We start from the raw sequence: 21,639 nt of genomic DNA, 5'->3' as shown, positions 1-21,639 counted from the left end.
TTGTTTTAAACATACTTTAGATCTCTGTTGCATCACACCTGTAAAGTGGGCCCTTGTGCTCCCCATAACCAAAATCTATTTAATGTTGTGGGTCAGGTGAACTCCAGGATATACTTTGGGGTTCTCTGAACCCTGGCCCATAATAAATGTTTATAAAATTGAGGTTCATGGAATAGTACTGCCTGTGTCAGTTTGGGTTTTAAAACTTGTCTTCAGGACAGAAGACGGAGTAGCGGTAACTGGTTATTTTTCAGACTGGAGGATGGTAGTCGGTGGTGTTTTCCCAACGCTCAAGGCGAGGGCTACCTCTTTTTTGAGAGATATAAATATCTTGGACATTGAAACACAGAGTAACATTTCAAAAGATTGCTAATAGATAGGATAGATGCGGGCAGGTTGTTTCCACTGGCGGGTGACAGCAGAACTAGGGGACATAGCCTCAAAGTAAGGGGAAGTAGATTTAGGACTGAGTTTAGGAGGAACTTCTTCACCCAAAGGGTTGTGAATCTATGGAATTCCTTGCCCAGTGAAGCAGTTGAGGCTCCTTCATTACATGTTTTTAAGGTAAAGATAGATAGTTTTTTGAAGAATAAAGGGATTAAGGGTTATGGTGTTCGGGCCGGAAAGTGGAGCTGAGTCCACAAAAGATCAGCCATGATCTCATTGAATGGTGGAGCAGGCTCGAGGGGCCAGATGGCCGACTCCTGCTCCTAGTTCTTATGTTCTTATGTAATGATGCCAAAGTTGTGGCAAAGAGTGAGGATGATACCAGCCCACTGTAACTGAATGGGCAGACAAGTGGCAGATGGAATTTAATACCGAAAAGAGCTCGACGATGTATTTTGGCAGAATGGATGAAAAGATAAGAGTTCATAGCACAGTTCTAAAGAGTAACCTCGGATTCACATTCATAGATCACGGAAGGTGACAGGTCATATTGACAAGAGTGATTTGCAAAGCACAAGTGATCTCATAAATAGAGGTATTGAGTAAAAATCAGGGACGTTATACTGAACTTTTATAAAGTTATGGTGAGGCCACAACTAGAGTGTTATTTTTTTTTAAATAAATTTAGAGTGCCCAATTAATTATCTTTCTAATTAAGGGGAAATTTAGTGTGACCAATCCACCTACAACTAGAGTGTTATATCCAGTTTCAGTCACTACAGTTTATGGAGGATGTGAAGGTCTTTGAGGGGATGCAGAGGGATTTATCAGAACGGTTCCATTGTTTTTTCTTTCTTTTTTTTCAATAAATTTAGAGTACCCAATTCATTTTTTCTCATTAAGGGGCAAATTAGCCTGGCCAATCCACCTACCCCGCACATCTCTGGGTTGTGGGGGTGAAACCCACGCAAACACGGGGAGAATGTGCGAACTCCACACGGACAGTGACCCAGAGCCGGGATCGAACCCGGGACCTTGGCGCCCTGAGGCAGCAGTGCTAACCACTGCGCCACCGTGCTGCCCAGGATGGTTCCATCGTTGAGAGATTTTAGCTGCAAGATTATGTTAGAGAAACTGAGTTCTTGGAGCAAGAGAGATTGAGGAGAGATTTGATAGAGGTATATAAGATTATGGCCTGTTCAGATAAGGTAGATAAGGAAAAGCTATTCCCATGAGCTTATGGTACAAGCAATAGGAGACTCAGATGTAAAGTTTGGGGAAGGAAATGCAAGGGAGTTGTGAGAGAGAACCTTTTCTGATGCAGCAAGTGGTAATGACTTGGAACTCACTGCCAATCAGGGCGGTGAAATCAGAGGATGGCAGGACTGCTCTGTCCGTTCACTGGCAGTGTGACTCTCTGGTCCCATGCCAGCGTACCCCCGCCCGCAGGTTTCCCGGTGGTGTGGGGATGGCTTCCATGGGAATTCCCAATGATTGCGGCAGGAACCGAGAATCCTGCCGCCAGGAAACATGCGCTGTCTCCTGCCACCGGGAAACGAGCTGTTCGGAGGCCGGAGAATCAGCCCAGTGAATGATTTGAAAAGGAAATCGGACGGATGGCTGTGTGAAATAAACTTGGGGGATAGAGCCTCGAGTGGTCCACAGACTTGGCATGGGCGAGAAAGGCTGAATGGCCTTCTGAAAAATCCCAACTCTTTCTCATCGAGCCGTTCTCACCAGTTCAGCACATTGACGACCGCACTCCCATCAGGACGGAGGAAGGCCACCGTTTCCAACTCGGTAGCCACACTGACATCAAGTCCAACACGTAGAGATCCTTCAGGAACAAACTTACTGCGGAGAAAGTAAACAGAAGTAAAGACCGTCCAAACCCCACCAGAGACCCGCTTTGCCCCAAATGGGAGAGAATAAGATCAAGTGATCCCAGCCATTCCTCGCTAATTTTTTTTTCCAATATCTGCTTGAAGAGCAGACGGCTGTTCCCCACAAGCTTCACTTGTCTGATCAGTCCGACTCCTCGTCGCCAGTTTAGAAGAGACGCGGGAGACCAAACCGAGTAAAAGTAAGAACTAAGCTTTATTCACAAACAGTATATTTACACTCCCCCACACTGGGTACTTCTCCTGGTCGGTGACGTACTGCCCGACCTTATATACACTGGGTAATAGAGACACCAGCCCCTAGCAGGATGGCTCGTACTCCACAAGGAGCATAGGGAAGATGAGCATTCACATCCCGTAGGCCCCGATGCGGGATATTACAATCAGGAATAGCAAGAAACATTTGCCTAGTTTTATTTGGTACCCAATATGCCTAATCTTTGATATCTGCAGCTGTACAAACACCACCCACTGGGAAATTATGCATAAGACATGTGGTCCTTACCTGAAGTGCGCCATGTGGTAGAACATAGGCTGTTTGTAGAAGGTGTCCTGACTACTGTTCACAATAACTGGACTGTCTACAAAGTTTCTCACCCAGTTAGGACCACCTTGCAAGTTCAAGGCAATATTCCAATCTGTCCAACCGGTTACAAAATTATTCATATTCTGGAATGTGTCAGAAACAACAAAGATTAGCATTTTACACCTTGGTCTATCCCCCCCCCCCCCCTCCCCCGCCCCTTCCTTGGTATTCCCCAGAACCAACTTTACCGTGCATTCGGTTCACCCACATATCTTATTCTGTTTTAACGATCACGAAGGAGCCAGTGAGAATTGGTGCCAATTCCCCATTGGCCGGTGATGTTGAGGTTAAGTCAGCAGCCTTCGCTGAAGCCATTAATCTTTTTTTTTAAATTTAGTGTACCCAATTAATTTTTTTAAATTAACGGTTAATTTGGCGTGGCCAATCCACCTATCCTGCACATAAGAACATAAGAACTAGGAGCAGGAGTAGGCCATCTGGCCCCTCGAGCCTGCTCCGCCATTCAATGAGATCATGGCTGATCTTTTGTGGACTCAGCTCCACTTTCCGGCCCGAACACCATAACCCTTGATCCCTTTATTCTTCAAAAAACTATCTATCTTTACCTTAAAAACATGTAATGAAGGAGCCTCAACTGCTTCACTGGGCAAGGAATTCCATAGATTCACAACCCTTTGGGTGAAGAAGTTCCTCCTAAACTCAGTCCTAAATCTACTTCCCCTTATTTTGAGGCTATGCCCCCTAGTTCTGCTGTCACCCGCCAGTGGAAACAACCTGCCCGCATCTATCCTATCTATTCCCTTCATAATTTTAAATGTTTCTATAAGATCCCCCATCATCCTTCTAAATTCCAACGAGTACAGTCCCAGTCTACTCAACATCTTTGGGTTGTGGGGGCGAAACCCAGGCAGACACGGGGAGAACGTGCAAACTCCACACGGACAGTGACCCAGAGCCGGGATCGAACCTGGGACCTTGGCGTCGTGAGGCAGCAGTGCTAACCACTGTGCCACCGTGCTGCCCGTCGATGCAACTGTTACCCAGACATTTGGAGACATCCAGAGGAGAGTAAGTTACAATGTTTATATTTATCCCCATTAAGATAGCACACAGATATCACAACAAAGACCAAGCTAACTGCGGGATATATACCAGAATCCCACTATCACTATTTGGGGGGATCCACACATTGCGACTCAGGGGCTCCGATTCCCTGAATTAATTTCCGTTCAGGCGCGTTCTCCCTCTTGCCCACTCACCTCAATGATGTCGTGGCTGTACATGGCACCACGTTCCCAACTTCCCAGTTGTACTTTGTGTTCCCACGGCATGAATCCGGTGCAGGCCTCTGTGGAAAACAGGTAATATTCTGGGAAAAGGTAGTGCGTGGTACCCAGAGTTTTATCAGCTGGTGTCAACATATCGAGGTACCAGTGCACTGCAATGCCGTGTACATACTGAGCAACGTGCACGTCATTCAGGACCTGACAGAATAGAGCAAAATGTTAATTAGAGCCAGTGTTGTTGATCCTTTGCTGCATCCAGCATAGCATGAGGATTCGTAAAGCCTCCCCATACTCTCTGGGGGTCTCAGACTGATTGTACTTCCCTGAGGGGAGGCAGTGACGGAGCAGTATTGTCGCTAGACTAGTAATCCAGAGACCCAGGGTAAGGCTCTGGGGGACCCAGGTTCAAATCCCACCGTGGCAGATGGTTAAGTTTGAATTCACTAAAGATCTGGGAAAGATAGGGGCAGCGCGGTAGCATAGTGGTTAGCATAAATGCTTCACAGCTCCAGGGTCCCAGGTTCGATTCCCGGCTGGGTCACTGTCTGTGCGGAGTCTGCACGTCCTCCCCGTGTGTGCGTGGGTTTCCTCCGGGTGCTCCGGTTTCCTCCCACAGTCCAAAGATGTGCGGGTTAGGTGGATTGGCCATGCTAAACTGCCTGTAGTGTCCTAAAAAAAGTAAGGTTAAGGGGGGGGTTGTTGGGTTACGGGTATAGGGTGGATACGTGGGTTTGAGTAGGGTGATCATGGCTCGGCACAACATCGAGGGCCGAAGGGCCTGTTCTGTGCTGTACTGTTCTATGTTCTATCTGGAATTACAAGTCTAAAGGTGACCATGAAACCATTGTCGATTGGGCAGCACGGTGGCGCAGTGGTTAGCACTGCTGCCTCAAGGTCCCAGGTTCGATCCCGGCTCTGGGTCACTGTCCGTGTGGAGTTTGCACATTCTCCCCGTGTCTGCATGGGTTTCGCCCCCACAACCCAAAAGGTGTGCAGGGCAGGTGGATTGGCCACGCGAAAGGGGCTGATTTAGCACACTGGGCTAAATCGCTGGCTTTTAAAGCAGACCAAGGCAGGCCAGCAGCACGGTTCGATTCCCGTACCAGCCTCCCCGAATAGGCGCCGGAATGTGGCGACTAGGGTCTTTTCACAGTAACTTCATTGAAGCCTACTCGTGACAATAAGCGATTTTCATTTTAAATTGCCCCTTAATTGGAAAGAAAATGAATTGGATACTCTAAATTAATTTTTTTTTTTAAAAAGAAACAAAAAAGACATGGGCAATAAATGGGCAACCAGTGACACCCACAGCCCGGGAACGAATAAAACAAAACTTGTTTTTCACCCACTAACTGAGCAGAAATCAGGAAGAAACCTGCGCCAGATGTTTGACATCACCCCCCATCCAGCCTTCTCCCACCTGCCCAGTCCTTCTCCTGGGCTTCCTGTACTCTCTCCCACTCCTGCGCACCCATTCACCCACGCACCCATTCCTTTGCCCATCAGTTAGCCCTGCCCACCCTCCCCTTACCATACAGACCCCTCCCCCTTGCCATTTCTCCCTCAGACCATGTGTGTCAGTGCTGGAATATTAGTGAATTGGCGCTCCGCAGGTGTCAATTCAAAGGTGGTTTTCACTTCACTGGAATCTGGATTACGAAACAGAGATTCTGCTGGTAGATTTCAGCACTTGCAGACGTTTGGAAGAATGAGATGCAAACTCATTGCAACCGGCAAAATTCCGAAGCGGCTCGACAGGGTGGACGCAGAGGTTGTTTCCGTTGGTTGGTGAATCTTAAAACACGAGGGCAACAGTGCTGAGGCTGGGATAGACAGACCTTTGGTGTCTCAGAGAATTAAAGAAGAGGGGGAACAGACGAGAAAATTAGGTTGGAGCCCAGGACCAGCCCTGATCGCATTGAATGGCGGAGCACGTTCGCTGGGCTGTGATCTATTCCTGCTCCTATTTCCTACATCCGTACGTTCTAAGAAACATACTTTAAACCAAATGCCGTATTATCCTTCCTCCGGTTAACAATAAAGAGCTGATTTTTATTCCTAATTAAATGAAGCTGTCATTTATGAGACTGATAACGAGATTAACCGGCCCCTCAGCTGCATGTTACTCAGACCGTGCGCTATTTGCTGGATTCTATCTTCCCACCGCTTTTCAATCGGTTTCCCTATTGAAACCATCCTGTGCCGCCACGAAGCCCACTGGCAGGATGCGCTGGGAAAAAGACTTAATCTCAAATCACACTCACCACTTTTGCCCAGTATGGCAATAAGATTCTCTGGTCGTCAAGGATCATGAGCTGCACGCCCTTGTGAGTACTGTTCCGTAATGCAGGTCCGAGATCCAGCACAATGAAGTCTCGCTGCATCTCGGCTGTGAACCCCAAGCACTGGAAGCTGTAGTTGGCCATCAAACCCGTCGTGGGCTCATTCTGTGTTGTCACGGCCCAAAAAGTGAGGTTGTGTTTTGCATATTCATCCAGAAACCTGGAAAAGAGGGAATCCAACTGTGAAACTGTGATTGATGGGAAACGGGACAAGAAAACGAACTGGTGGTTGGCTTAATTCCTTTACCAGAATACTTTTAAAACTGCTCAGCTAAGTTGTTCTCTTTTACCCCTTGGAATGATAATTCAAATCTGCGAGTTGAGTTGAAAGCCCCGAATTGGAGAATTAACGATGCGTGGTGTGTGGAGTTTGTGATCATTGGCATGTGGTGGGGTCATTGATGGAATAGGGAGGATTTATGGTGGGAACTGGTTAGAAAGTTCCAACTCCTCCAAATGATGCAGACTTTGTGGGAATTTCCAAAGGAAGAAAGCTCACGTGACGAAAGTGTGAGAATATAAAGAATTGCACTGAATAGCAAAGTCAGTCGACGTCACCACTCACTCAGAAATGGATGACTTTTCATAAACTGATTTCCCATACGTAACTAATTTGAAAGAAAGGGCAATGCAGCGGCACAGTGGGTTAGCACTGCTGCCTCACGGCACCAAGGTTCCAGGTTCGATCCCGGCTCTGGGTCACTGTCCGTGTGGAGTTTGCACATTCTCCCCGTGTTAAAAACAAAGAAGAGTGCAGCACAGGAACAGGCCCTTCGGCCCTCCAAGCCTGAGCCGACCATGCTGCCCGTCTAAACTAAAATCTTCCACACTTCCGGGGTCCCGATCCCTCTATTCCCATCCTATTCACGTATTTGTCAAAATGCCCCTTAGACGTCACTATCGTCCCTGCTTCCACCACCTCCTCCGGCTGCGAGTTCCAGGCACCCACTACCCTCTGTGTAAAAAAAACTTGCCTCGTACATCTCCTCTAAACCTTGCCCCTCGCACCTTAAGCCTATGCTCCCTAGTAATTGTATGCGTGGGTTTCGCCCCCACAACCCAAAGATGTGCAGGGTAGGTGGATTGGCCATGCTAAATTGCCCCTTTAATTGGAAAAAATTAATCGGGTACACTAAATTTATTTTTAAAATTTAAACTAAACTAATTTAAAAGAGATTTACAATCTGTGTCAAAAAATGCCTAGACCAGAGGCAAGAATAGCAGCAGCAAACCCAGTACCGGACTTTTCTGACCTGTAGGTTTTGTTCTAAATTCAACAGGCTTCCGCGAATTACTGAATCGTTAAGGTGCACAAGGCCCATCATGTCTGCATCAGCTCTCCAAATGCACATCATGACTTAGTGCCATTCATTTACAGCCCTGTATATTGTTTCTATTCATCTAATACCCTCTTGACTGCCTGGTTTGAACCTGCCTCCACCACACTTCCAGGTCGCGCATTCCAGGCCTGAACCACTCGTTATGCGAGAAGCTTTTTCTCACATCACATTTGCTTCATTTGCAAATCTGGGCCCTCTCGTTCTAGATCCTTTTACTCCTCCAGCCCCCTCATGATTTTGAAAATCTCAATCAAATCTCTTAGCCTTCTTCTCTCCCAGGAGGATAGTCCCAGCCTCTCCAATCTTTCCTCATCACTGAAGTTTCTCAGCCCTGGAACCATTCTGGTCAACCTCTTCTGTACTCTTTTCAATGCATTCACAGAACGTACAGCGCAGAAGGAGGTCATTCAGCCCATCGAGTCTGCACCGGCCCTTGGAAAGAGCACCCTACTTAAGCCTCAAGCCTCCATACTATCCCCTTTATTCCCGTAACCCCATCTAACCATTTTGGACGCTGAAGACAATTTAGCACGGCCAATCCACCTAACCTACACATCTTTGGACTGTGGGAGGAAACCGGAGCACCCGGAGGAAACCCACGCACACACGGGGAGGACGTGCAGACTCCGCACAGACAGTGACCCCAAGCCGGGAATCGAACCCGGGACCCTGGAGCTGTGAGGCAACTGTTCTAGCCACTGTGCTAGCGTGCCGCCTAAGAGTATGTCAGAAGTGGGATTCACATCCTTCCTATAGTGTGGCACCCAGAACTGTACACAGAATTCCGGCTAAAATCTTAGTAGTGTCTTGTCTAAGTTCAGTATAACTGCCTTGTTCTTGCACTCTATGCTCCTATTAATAAAGCCCAGAATACTCTGTTTTATTAACTGCTCTCTCCACCTGTGCTGCCACCTTCAATGATCTGTGCATATATACACCCAGGTCCCCCTCCTTCTCCACCCCTTTAAGAATTTTACCCATTTTATCTACATGTTCTTCCTACCAAATTACATCACCTCGCACCTCTCCACATTGAACTTCATCTGCCACCTATTTGCCCACTCCACCAACTTGTCTCTGTCCTTTTAAGTTCTACATTGGCCTCTTCACACTTTACAATCCTTCCAAGTTTTGTACCATCTGCAAACTGTGAAACTGGTCCCTGCACATCAAGATCTAGGTCATTAACATATATCAGGAATGATGTGGAGATGCCGATGTTGGATTCGGGTGGGCACAGTAAGAACTCTTACAACACCAGGTTAAAGTCGGACAGGTTTATTTGGAATCACAGATCACAGAATTTACAGCGCAGGAGGCCATTCGGCCCATCGAGTCTGCACCGGTCCTTGGAAAGAGCACCCCACCTCAGCCCACATCTCCACCCTATCCCCACACTTCCACCCTATCCCCGTAACCCTGCCTTACCTTTTTTGGACAAGGGCAATTTAGCAGAGCTAATCCACCTAACCTGCACATCTTTGGACTGTGGGAGGAAACCGGAGCACTCGGAGGAAACCCACGCAGACATGGGGAGAACGTGCAGACTCCGCACAGACAGTGACCCAAGCCGGGAATTGAACCTGGACCCTGGCGCTGTGAAGCCATTATGCTAACCTCCATGCTACCGTGCTGCCCCTCACGTGAATCACGAGCTCTCGGAGTGCAGCTCCTTCATCAGGTGACTGAAGTCAATAATACATCAGGAAATGTAAGGGCCCCAGTGCCAACTCTGGAGGACGCCAATGCAAACCTTCCACCAGCCTGAAAAATGTCCATTGACTGTTACTCTCTGCTTTCTCATTGATCAGACAATTTTGTATTCACATTGCGACTGTCCCTTTTATTCCATCTGTTATAACAAGTCTGTCATAGAACATAGAACATTACAGCGCAGTACGGGCCCTTCGGCCCTCGATGTTGCGCCGACCCGTGAAACCATCTGAAGCCTATCTGACCTACACTATTCCATTTTCATCCATATGTCTATCCAGTGACCACTTAAATGCCCTTAAAGTTGGCGAGTCTACTACTGTTGCAGGCAGGGCGTTCCACACCCCTACTACTCTCTGAGTAAAGAAACTGCCTCTGACATCTGTCCTATATCTACCACCCCTCAATTTAAAGCTATGTCCCCTCGGTGTTGGTCATCACCATCCGAGGAAAGAGACTCTCACTGTCCACCCTATCTAATCCTCTGACTATCTTATATGTCTCTATTAAGTCACCTCTCAGCCTTCTCCTCTCTAACGAAAACAACCTCAAGTCCCTGAGCCTTTCCTCGTAAGACCTTCCCTCCATACCAGGCAACATCCTAGTAAATCTCCTCTGAACCCTTTCCAAAGCTTCCACATCCTTCCTATAATGTGGTGACCAGAACTGCACGCAGTACTCCAGGAGCGGCCGCACCAGAGTTATGTACAGCTGCAGCATGACCTTGTGGCTCCGAAACTCAATCCCCCTACTGATAAAGGCTAGCACACCATATGCCTTAACAGCCATATTAACCTGGGTGGCAACTTTCAGGGATATATGTACCTGGATGCCAAGATCTCTCTGTTCATCTACACTATCAAGAATCTTGCCATTAGCCCAGTACACTGCATTCCTGTTACTCCTTCCGAAGTGAACCACCTCACACTTTCCACATTAAACTCCATCTGCCACCTCTCAGCCCAGCTCTGCAGCTTATCTATGTCCCTCTGTATCCTATAGCATCCTTCAGCACTATCCACAACTCCACCGACCTTCGTGTCATCTGCAAATTTACTAACCCATCCTTCTACACCCTCTTCCAGGTCATTTATAAAAATGACAAACAGCAGTGGCCCCAAAACAGATCCTTGCGGTACACCACTAGTAACTGAACTCCAGGATGAACATTTGCCATCAACCACCACCCTCTGTCTTCTCTCAGCTAGCCAATTACTGATCCAAACTGCTAAATCACCTTCAATTCCCATACTTCCTTATTTTCTGCAATAGCCTACCGTGGTGAACCTTATCAAACGCCTTACTGAAATCCATATACACCACATCAACCGCTTTACCCTCATCCACATGATACAGTCATGTGGCACTGTATCAAATACCTTCTGAAAGTCCATATACAGCACATCAACAGCATTATCCTCATCAACTCTGTCACACCCTCCGGCAAGTTAGTTAAACTTTAATCTTAAAGCACAGATCACACAAGACTGGGTGATGGATGTTAAAGGGGTTGCGGTTCTCACGCTGCAGGTAAAGGGCAGTGCGTCTCCATCAGGGACTGAAAGAGAGTTAAGTGCCTGTTTGTCCCTGTGCATCTTCTGGGAGAGAGGGTGCTCACCCAATCACATTGTGCATCTCTCATTCTCTCTCTTACCTGATGAAGTATTTTGCCCATAACTTGTAGTATTTTCCCCCAGGCTTTCCCTTCAGAGTCCCCTTCCCAATCATTGAATCGCTTGTTTTCATCCAGGGCGGAGCCGTCCATGGACTGGCAAAGAAGGACAAGGGGCGTTTGGACATTGCTTTGGCTGTCTGCATTATTGGGATCTAGATAGGGGGACAAAAAAAATCAAATTAAAATGAGAGTGGATTGAATCTACCACGCACGAGGCCATCTCAGGGGTACTTTTTGGGATGTTTGAAATATAGAAGGGGGGGATATGAGAGGACAGGGGAGTAGAGGGGAGAGGGTAGGACGAAACGGAAGCTGGAGGAGAAGCAGGGGGATAGGAGAGGAGGAGGCTAGGGCATGGAAAAGGGAAAGGAGAGAGTGGGCAAGATAAAGAAGTGGGGAAGGAGGAACTGAGGCAGCGTAATCAGGAGGGGGAGATAAAAGAGAAGGGATGGGGCACAAAGGGAGGACAAGCATGAGATAGAACATAGAACAGTACAGCACAGAACAGACCCTTCGGCCCTCAATGTTGTGCCGAGCAATGATCACCCTACTCAAACCCACGTATCCACCCTATACCCGTAACCCAACAACCCCCCCTTAACCTTACTTTTTAGGACACTACGGGCAATTTAGCATGGCCAATCCACCTAACCCGCACATCTTTGGACTGTGGGAGGAAACCAGAGCACCCGGAGGAAACCCACGCAGACACGGGGAGAACGTGCAGACTCCACACAGACAGTGACCCAGCCGGGAATCGAACCTGGGACCCTGGAGCTGTGAAGCATTTATGCTAACCACCATGCTACCGTGCTGCCCTTAGAGATGGGGAGAGGCCACTGAGATAGTGGAGGAGCGGCAGTAGCGAAGGGCTGAGGACACTAACAGGTGAGTAACGCACTGACTGCCGCTCCCCACCCCCCCAAATGCCAAACTTGGTCACATTGCATTTCCCCATTTCAATCTTGAAGGGAGGTAAAGCGTTTTGCCTTCATATTGATGTCCTCCTTGGTCAAACTGAAGCGTTGCAGATCCAGGTCTCCAGGATGGTCATCATACGTGTACGCACGTGTCGAAAAGTCACAGCTCGCCATCGGCACACGGATAATATTGTACTCAATTCCTGCATTTTGGGAAATTGGAAACATTAAAAAGGTCAGTGTTTCCAGACCAGAACTTTCCTGCAGAGAACCTAGACAACGCCATTTAACGTGGAGATGCCGGCTCACCCAACACCATTTAAGACAGAGATGAGGAGGAATTTCTTCTCTCCGAGGGGGGTGAATCTGTGGAAGTCTTTACCGCAGAGAGCTGCAGAGGCTGGGTCGTTACCTATGTTCCTAAACAGTAAGGGAATCAAGGGTTATGGGGATAAAGCGGGAAAGTGAACCGAGTAGAGGATTATCACATCAGTTCAGTTTCATAGAATTTACAGTGCAGAAGGAGGCCATTCGGCCCATCGAGTCTGCACCGGCTCTTTGAAAGAGCACCCTACCCAAGGTCAACACCTCCACCCTATCCCCATAGCCCAGCAACCCCACCCAACACTAAGGGCAATTTATCATGGCCAATCCACCTAACCTGCACATCTTTGGACTGTGGGAGGAAACCGGAGCACCCGGAGGAAACCCACGCACACACGGGGAGGATGTGCAGACTCCACACAGACAGTGACCCAAGCCGGGAATCGAATGGACGGAATCGAACCTGGGACCCTGGAGCTGTGAAGCAATTTTGCTATCCACAATGCTACCGTGCTGCCCCTACGAGTTATGGTCTCATTGAATGGGACAGATTCAATGGGCTGAATGGCCTACTTCTGCTCCTATGTCTTACAGTCTTATCGCCACAGGAAAACATGAGGTCTGAACACAGAGTATTTAATCGTACACCTGCATGGTTATAATTCTGGTTGCTTTGTAGCATGGTAAAATTTAATTCTGTTTCACACAAACCTTCTTCAGAGAAGTACGACCGGAGAAGATTTGCCTGGGATCCCGGCAGAAAGTGACAGAATGTTAATGGCTGCAGCATCGGTTATGGCACCGCCAAATCCCTTTATCCGCTGGTATTTCTTCTTCACATCAAAGATCAGTTGCAAACCTAGGAAAACAGGCCATCATTATAGGGACAGAAAATATGGAGGTGGATTTAATGTAAACCTCAGCAATATTGAACTCTTTGATTCATAAAAACATAGAAAATAGCAGCAGCAGGCCATTTAGCCCTTCGAGCCTGCTCCACCATTCATAGAACATAGAACAGTACAGCACAGAACAGGCCCTTCGGCCCTCAATGTTGTGCCGAGCCATGATCACCCTACTCAAACCCACGTATCCACCCTATACCTGTAACCCAACAACCCCCCCCCCCTTAACCTTACTTTTTTATTAGGACACTACGGGCAATTTATCATGGCCAATCCACCTAACCCGCACATCTTTGGACTGTGGGAGGAAACCGGAGCACCCGGAGGAAACCCACGCACACAGCGGGAGGAACGTGCAGACTCCACACAGACAGTGACCCAGCCGGGAATCGAACCTGGGACCCTGGAGCTGTGAAGCATTTATGCTAACCACCATGCTACCCTGCTGCCCCAGGGTATTCATATGAATTCAATATGAATTCATATGAATTCAATATGATCATGGCTGATCCATTAACATCATACTCCAGTCCTCTCCCCAAACCCCTCAACACCTTCAGAGTCTCAAAATCGGATTCCTTCTTAAATATATTCAGATTTGTCCTCCACAGCTTTCCGTGGTGGAGAATTCCACAGGTTCACCATCCTCTGAGTGAAGAGGCTTCTCCTCACCTCTGTTCTAAACAGCCTACCCCATTGCCTGAGGCTGTGACCCCCTTGTTCTACAACTCCCTTGTCAGAGTGTGCAGGGTGCAGTACAGGACAATGATGTGAGACGCGCTCTGATGGAAGATACCATCATCTGCCGGGTCGGTCAAGTGCAGCCCTACGGTCCCCTCCACCACCACTTTCGGATGCATGGCTCCTGTTTTAACTCTCCTCTGCCTCTGTTCTTGGGTGACGGAATATGGTCATCAGCCTTCTCTTCAAGGGATAGCCCTAGTCTCCCAGGAGCCACCTATCCAATCTCAAGAGCCACAAATAGTCATGGTGCCAGAGTGTTGCAAGATGTGTGAATCATGTGAGCTCCCTGGCACATACTTAGACCATAAGACATAGGAGCAGAATTAGGCCACTTGGCCCATCGAGTCAGCTCTGCCATTCAATCATGGCTGATATTTTTCTCATCCCCATTCTCCTGCCTTCTCCCCATAACCCCTGATCCCCTTATTAATCAAGAACCTAACTATCTCTATTTTAAAGACACTCAGTGATTTGGCCTCCACAGCCTTCTGCGGCAAAGAGTTCCACAGATTCACCTCCCTCTGGCTGAAGAAGTTCCTCCTCATCTCTGTTTTAAAGGATCGTCCCTGGACTTCTACCATTCATCCTCCACAACTTGGTCACAGCAAAAACTCTGCTGCCCACGTCCTAACTCTCACCAAGACCCATTCACCCACGCTCAGTATAACTTTGCTCACTGACCTACATTGACTCCTAGACTGGCAACATGGTGATTTTAACATTCTTCGTCCGGTTTGCAAATAGCTGTACGGCCTCGCCTCTCCCCATCTCTAACCTCCTCTAAATCTGTCCAGTCTGGAGGTAACAAAGACATGTGGGCAGCAGGGTAGCATGGTGGTTAGCATAAATGCTTCACAGCTCCAGGGTCCCAGGTTCGATTCCCGGCTGGGTCACTGTCTGTGTGGAGTCTGCACGTCCTCCCCGTGTGCGTGGGTTTCCTCCGGGTGCTCCGGTTTCCTCCCACAGTCCAAAGATGTGCGGGTTAGGTGGATTGGCCATGCTAAATTGCCCGTAGTGTCCTAATAAAAGTAAGGTTAAGGGGAGGGTTGTTGGGTTACGGGTATCGGGTGGATACGTGGGTTTGAGTAGGGTGATCATGGCTCGGCACCACATTGAGGGCCGAAGGGCCTGTTCTGTGCTGTACTGTTCTATGAGTGAGTGTTTCCGCAGCAGATGGGAAAGTCGGCCAATGTTACAGAGTCGGAAGTCTCACTCAGCTGGACAACATATTAGTGACAGTGGAAGAGAATGATGTGATTGACCTTGTTAAAGGCTGCAGAGCTTTTTTGAGGAGGCACGCGAGAGTGATTGTTGACAAATACAGGAATGTCTGAATGTGGTTCATTTCAGCCAATTACTGCTTTAGATTGTGACCTTTAACCAAGGCATAGTGGGTGTTACTGCAGTAGTTCATTAAGGCAGCTCACCACCATATTCTCAAAGGCAATCTGGCTGGGCAAAAAATGTCTGCAGCATCCCCCATGAAAGAACTTTGAAAAAAAAGCATCAACAGCAACATTACCTTGTTTTTTGGTATTGGTCAGGATTTTTCCAGTTTTCCTCTCCAGTCTTTTACCAGCCTTGTTGGTTTCGTACAGAAGGTAATGGCCTTTCTCTGGTAATTCCAGCGGGTCCATTGTATCGCAGTACGTCGCATTGCAGACACAAACCACTGAAGTCCCTCCAAAACTCTGTGCATCACACGGTTTGCCCGCTAAGAACGCAAGAGAAACACAAACTGCTACAGCGGCGTTTACTCCATTTATCACCCTCTCCTTACCCCCCCCACCCTCAAGATGCGAACTCTTAGTGGGGTCCCAGACACTGGTTGCCCTGGTTCATGACTCATTTTTCATACCCGATTTAACAGTGAATGGCAATCGGCACATTTACTCTATTTGGGAACCTCATTCAGAGGAGTCCTGGGGTAACCGTTGTGGCAAAATATCAAAGTGATGCAACAAGTGGGTGTTCTTGAGATTGTGGCAGAGTATTGAAGCTGTACTTCCAAACAAACATAGTGCATACCTTGCGAGTGTTTGATGGGGAATTGTATAATAGAGTACATAATAGCGCAGCATAGACCTTTCCTATTATTAGGGCAACTTTATATCCTGTTGTACAGTTCAACCCCATTCAGTGACTTATTACATTTCGTTTCCTGAGGCAGGCGAGTTGAGGGCACAAATTAAAACATGGGGGTATGATGCCATTGCTGTCACCGAGACATGGTTGAAAGGGAGGGGGGCAGGATTGGCAGCTCAATATTCCAGGATACAGGGTCTCCAGTCAAGACAGGGAAGGAGGCAAAAGAGGAGGTGGTGTCACCACGTTGATCAGGGAATCAATTACAGCAGTAAGGAGGGATGGGACCTTCGAAGGCTCTTCGAATGAAGCCAGTTGGGCAGATCTTCAAATCCAAAAAAGAGTGATCACATTGCTGGGTATGTTCTATCGGCTCCTCCAACGTCCGAGAGAAATAGAAGGCCAGATATATAGGAACATTTCAGAGAAGTGTAAAAGTAATTGGGTAGGGATAGTAGAGGCGTCTCAACTTTCCCAACGTGAATTGGGATAGTCATAGGTTGGCCCTGTACTCTCCCTTTTCCCTTCCTGAATAAGGGCGGCAAATGGCGCAGTGGTTAGCACCGCTGCCTCACCATGTTGAGAACCCTGGGTCACTGCCGTGTGCATTTTAGGTAAATCTGTATCCATAGAACCCCTACAGGCAGGAGGCCATTTGGCCCATCAAGTCTGCACAGACTCTCCAAAAGAGCACTCTACATAGATCCATTCCCCGCCCCAAGAGTCGGCACGGTAGCGCAGTGGTTAGCACAGTCGCTTCACAGCTCCAGGGACCCAGGGTTCGATTCCCGACTCTGGGTCATTGTCTGTGCGGTGTCTGCACGTTCTCCCCGTGTCTGCGCGGGTTTCCTCCAGGTGCTCCGGTTTCCTCCCACGGTCCAAAGATGCGCAGGTTAGGTGGATTGGCCATTCTAAATTGCCCTTAGTGTCCAAAAAAGGTTGGGTGGGGTTACGGTGAAATGGTAGGGGTGTGGGCTTGGATCGGGTGCTCTTTCCAAGGGCCGGCGCAGACTCGATTGGTCAAATGGCCTCCTTCTGCACTGTAAATTCACCCAAGGCCAGAATTCACTGCCTGAAAGGGTGGTGGAGACAGAGATCCTCATCACATTTAGGAAGTGTTTAGATGTGCACTTGCGATGTCAGGGCAGTGATGGGTCAGGTACTGGAAAATGGGATCAGAATAATAAGGTGGTTGTTTTTGACCAGTGCAAGTGAAAAATTTAAAAAAAAAATGAAAATCGCTTATTGTCACGAGTAGGCTTCAATGAAGTTACTGTGAAAAGCCCCTAGTCGCCACATTCCGGCGCCTGTCCGAGGAGGCTGGTACGGGAATCGAACCGTGCTGCTGGCCTGCCTTGGTCTGCTTTAAAAGCCAGCGATTTAGCTCAGTGAGCTAAACCAGCCCCTTCAGCTGCAAGTGAACTGGGCAAAAGGGCTTTTCTGTGCTGCAGTAGACCTCTATGACTCCTTACCTGTGGCTGTAAGGACTCTCCAGAGATGAAGATGAAGAAAACAAAAGAACAACCAGAAACGTGACATCCCAGAGAAGGAAACTGCATGTAGCTTCTCCAGCCCAGACACGGTGTCCTGAAAAACACCAACAAAAATAAAATATAAATCCTAAAACTGCCAGGTGCAACAAATTGCTGAGAGTAACATTGGACAATGGACAGATTTATTTCCATTAATTGCTCTGTAAGCCTTCATTCAATGGAGATGTCGGTGATCAAGGGAGAAGGTCACAGGTCCAAAAATACCGGTGAAGCATTGGATTATTGGAGCGTCAGTATGGAGGGAGCATCTCGCTGTCACAAAGTCAGAACTGAGGGAGTGCCGCACTGTCAGAGGGCACGTTACTCTGTCAGACGTTCAGTGTCTAGGGATAGCAGAGAATCAGTGATAGCCCCCCAACTCTTCTTATAAACAGTATCATGGGGTATTTTATCCATATTTGAGGGTGAACAGAGCATGCTGCAACATCCCATTTGAAAGGTAATTTCCCTGACCAGTGCGGCACTCCCTCAGTACTGACCCTCTGACAGTGCGGAGCTCCCTCAGTACTGACCCTCTGACAGTGCGGCACTCCCTTAGTACTGACCCTCTCTCAGTGCGGCACTCCCTCAGTACTGACCCTCTGACAGTGCGGCACTCCCTCAGTACTGACCCTCTGACAGTGCGGCACTCTCTCAGTACTGACCCTCTGACAGTGCGGCACTCCCTCAGTACTGACCCTCTGACAGTGCGGCACTCCCTCAGTACTGACCCTCTGACAGTGCGGCACTCCCTCAGTACTGACCCTCTGACAGTGCAGCACTCCCTCAGTACTGACCCTCTGACAGTGCAGCACTCCCTCAGTACTGACCCTCTGACAGTGCGGAGCTCCCTCAGTACTGACCCTCTGACAGTGCGGCACTCCCTCAGTACTGACCCTCTGACTGTGCGGCACTCCCTCAGTACTGACCCTCTGACAGTGCGGCACTCCCTCAGTACTGACCCTCTGACAGTGCGGCATTCCCTCAGTACTGACCCTCTGACAGTGCGGCACTCCCTCAGTACTGACCCTCAGACAGTGCTGCAATCCCTCAGTACTGACCCTCCCACAGTGCGGCACTCCCTCAGTACTGACCCTCTGACAGTGCGGGACTCCCTCAGTACTGACCCTCTGACAATGCGGCACTCCCTCAGTACTGACCCTCTGACAGTGCAGCACTCCCTCAGTACTGACCCTCTGACAGTGCAGCACTCCCTCAGTACTGACCCTCTGACAGTGCGGCGCTCCCTCAGTACTGACCCTCTGACAGTGCAGCACTCCCTCAGTGCTGACCCTCTGACAGTGCAGCACTCCCTCAGTACTGACCCTCCCACAGTGCGGCACTCCCTCAGTACTGACCCTCTGACAGTGCGGCACTCCCTCAGTACTGACCCTCTGACAGTGCAGCACTCCCTCAGTACTGACCCTCTGACAGTGCAGCACTCCCTCAGTACTGACCCTCTGACAGTGCGGAGCTCCCTCAGTACTGACCCTCTGACAGTGCGGCACTCCCTCAGTACTGACCCTCTGACAGTGCGGCACTCCCTCAGTACTGACCCTCTGACAGTGCGGCACTCCCTCAGTACTGACCCTCTGACAGTGCGGCATTCCCTCAGTACTGACCCTCTGACAGTGCGGCACTCCCTCAGTACTGACCCTCAGACAGTGCTGCAATCCCTCAGTACTGACCCTCCCACAGTGCGGCACTCCCTCAGTACTGACCCTCTGACAGTGCGGGACTCCCTCAGTACTGACCCTCTGACAATGCGGCACTCCCTCAGTACTGACCCTCTGACAGTGCAGCACTCCCTCAGTACTGACCCTCTGACAGTGCAGCACTCCCTCAGTACTGACCCTCTGACAGTGCGGCGCTCCCTCAGTACTGACCCTCTGACAGTGCAGCACTCCCTCAGTACTGACCCTCTGACAGTGCAGCACTCCCTCAGTACTGACCCTCCCACAGTGCGGCACTCCCTCAGTATTGACCCTCTGACAGTGCGGCACTCCCTCAGTACTTTTTTTTTTAATAAACAATTTTATTGAGGTAGTTTTTGGCTTTATAAACAGTTACAGACATCATCAGAAAGGAAGCAAAAAAGGCAAAAATGTGCAAACATCCACGTACTTTCAATACTTCCACCGTAACATATTGCACAAGCCCGCTCCCCTCCCACCGGTACTACCCGCCATATTTTCCCTCCTACTCTACTCTAACCCCCCCCCCTGCTGACGCTCACTCTCCCGCAAAGAAGTCAATAAATGTTGCCACCTCCGGGTGAACCCCTGCACAGAACCCCTCAAGGCGAACTTGATTTTTTCCATCCCCAGGAAACTCGACATGTCCGCAAGCCACCACTCCGTCTTCGGGGGCTTTGAGTCCCTCCACGCCAATAATATTCGTCGCCGGGCTATCAGGGAAGCAAAGGCCAGCACATCGGCCTCTTTCTCCCCCTGGACGCCCGGGTCTTCCGAAACCCCAAAAATTGCCACCCCTGGGCTCATCACCACCCTTGTTTTTAGCACCTGGGACATGACCCCCGCAAATCCCTCCCAGTACCCCCTCAGCTCAGGGCATGCCCAAAACATGTGAACATGGTTCGCTGGTCCTCCCGCGCAACTAGCGCCTTTGTCCTCTATCCCGAAAAATTTGCTCATCCGAGCCACCGTCATATGGGCCCGGTGAACGACCTTAAATTGGATCAGCCCGAGCCCAGCACATGTCGCGGTCGAGTTTACCCTACTCAGGGCCTCTGCCCACAGCCCATCCTCCATTTCCCCGCCTAGCTCCTCCTCCCATTTAAGTTTCAGTTCCTCTGTCTGGGACCCTTCCTCCCTCATGAGCACCTTATAAATACCCGAGACTCTGCCCTCCCCTTCATCCCTCCCAGAGACTAGTCTGTCTAGGATCCCCATTGGCGGGAGGCGCGGGAAAGATGGGACCTGTCTACGAACAAAGTCCCGCAACTGTAGGTATCTAAAATCATTTCCCCTTACCACCCCAAATTTCTCCTCCAAGCTCCTCAAACTCGCGAAGCTCCCTTCCAGGAACATATCACCCACCCTTCCCGCCCCTGCTCACCGCCATACTCGGAACCCCCCATCCATACTGCCGGGGGCAAACCGATGGTTGTCGCAGATTGGCGCCCAGACAGACGCCCCCATCTCCCCCACATGCCTCCTCCACTGGCCCCATATCCGCAGGGTCGCCACCACTACCGGGCTGGTGGTGTACTTGGCCGGCGGCAGCGGTAGAGGAGCCGTGACCAGGGCTTCCAAACTGGAGCCCCTGCACGAAGCCGCCTCCACCCGCTCCCAAATAGACCCCGTACCCACCATCCACTTCCTTATCATAGCGATGTTGGCCGCCCAGTAATAATTGACCAGACTCGGCAAAGCCAGCCCTCCCTCGCTGCGGTTCCTCTCCAACATCGCCTTCTTACCCGCGGAGACTTTCCCGCCCAGACAAAGCTCATGATCAGCCCGTTAACTCTTTTGAAGAAGGACTGTGGGATAAAGATCGGGAGGCACTGAAAAATAAACAAAAATCGAGGGAGGATTGTCATCTTTACAGTCTGCACCCTCCCTGCCAGCGACAGCGGGAGTGCATCCCATCTCCGAAACTCTCCCTTCATTTGCTCCACCACCCTGGCCAAATTTAACTTATGCAGCCTGCCCCAGTCTCGTGCCACCTGGATTCCCAAATACCGGAAATTTTCCTCAACCAGCCTAAACGGTAGCCCTCTCAATCTGTTCTCCTGGCCCCTTGCCTGGACCACAAACATTTCACTCTTGACCGTATTTAATTTGTATCCTGAGAACTGGCCGAACTCCCTCAGCATTCCCAGTATAGTTCCCATCCCGGCCACTGGGTCCGACACGTACAGGAGCAGGTCGTCTGCATAAAGAGAAACCCTGTGTTCAACCCCGCCCCTCACCATC

General features: G+C 49.4%; 1 protein-coding gene across 1 annotated transcript in view; it reads right to left on the bottom strand.

Annotated features, from left to right (window-relative positions):
* Positions 1-21,639, bottom strand: part of gba (glucosidase, beta, acid) — a 33,119-nt gene that overhangs the window by 5,774 nt on the left and 5,706 nt on the right. The window contains 10 exon segments of the mRNA XM_038787186.1: positions 2,125-2,241; positions 2,794-2,957; positions 4,095-4,319; positions 6,386-6,623; positions 11,171-11,343; positions 12,181-12,314; positions 13,147-13,192; positions 13,194-13,294; positions 15,607-15,798; positions 17,642-17,756. Of these exon segments, the coding sequence (XP_038643114.1) occupies positions 2,125-2,241; positions 2,794-2,957; positions 4,095-4,319; positions 6,386-6,623; positions 11,171-11,343; positions 12,181-12,314; positions 13,147-13,192; positions 13,194-13,294; positions 15,607-15,798; positions 17,642-17,708 (1,457 nt within the window). The 5' untranslated portion in view covers positions 17,709-17,756.

This window comes from Scyliorhinus canicula, chromosome 30 (genome assembly GCF_902713615.1).
Source record: "Scyliorhinus canicula chromosome 30, sScyCan1.1, whole genome shotgun sequence".
Classification (NCBI taxonomy): Eukaryota; Metazoa; Chordata; class Chondrichthyes; order Carcharhiniformes; family Scyliorhinidae; genus Scyliorhinus; species Scyliorhinus canicula.
This window is presented reverse-complemented; position numbering and strand designations above follow the sequence as displayed.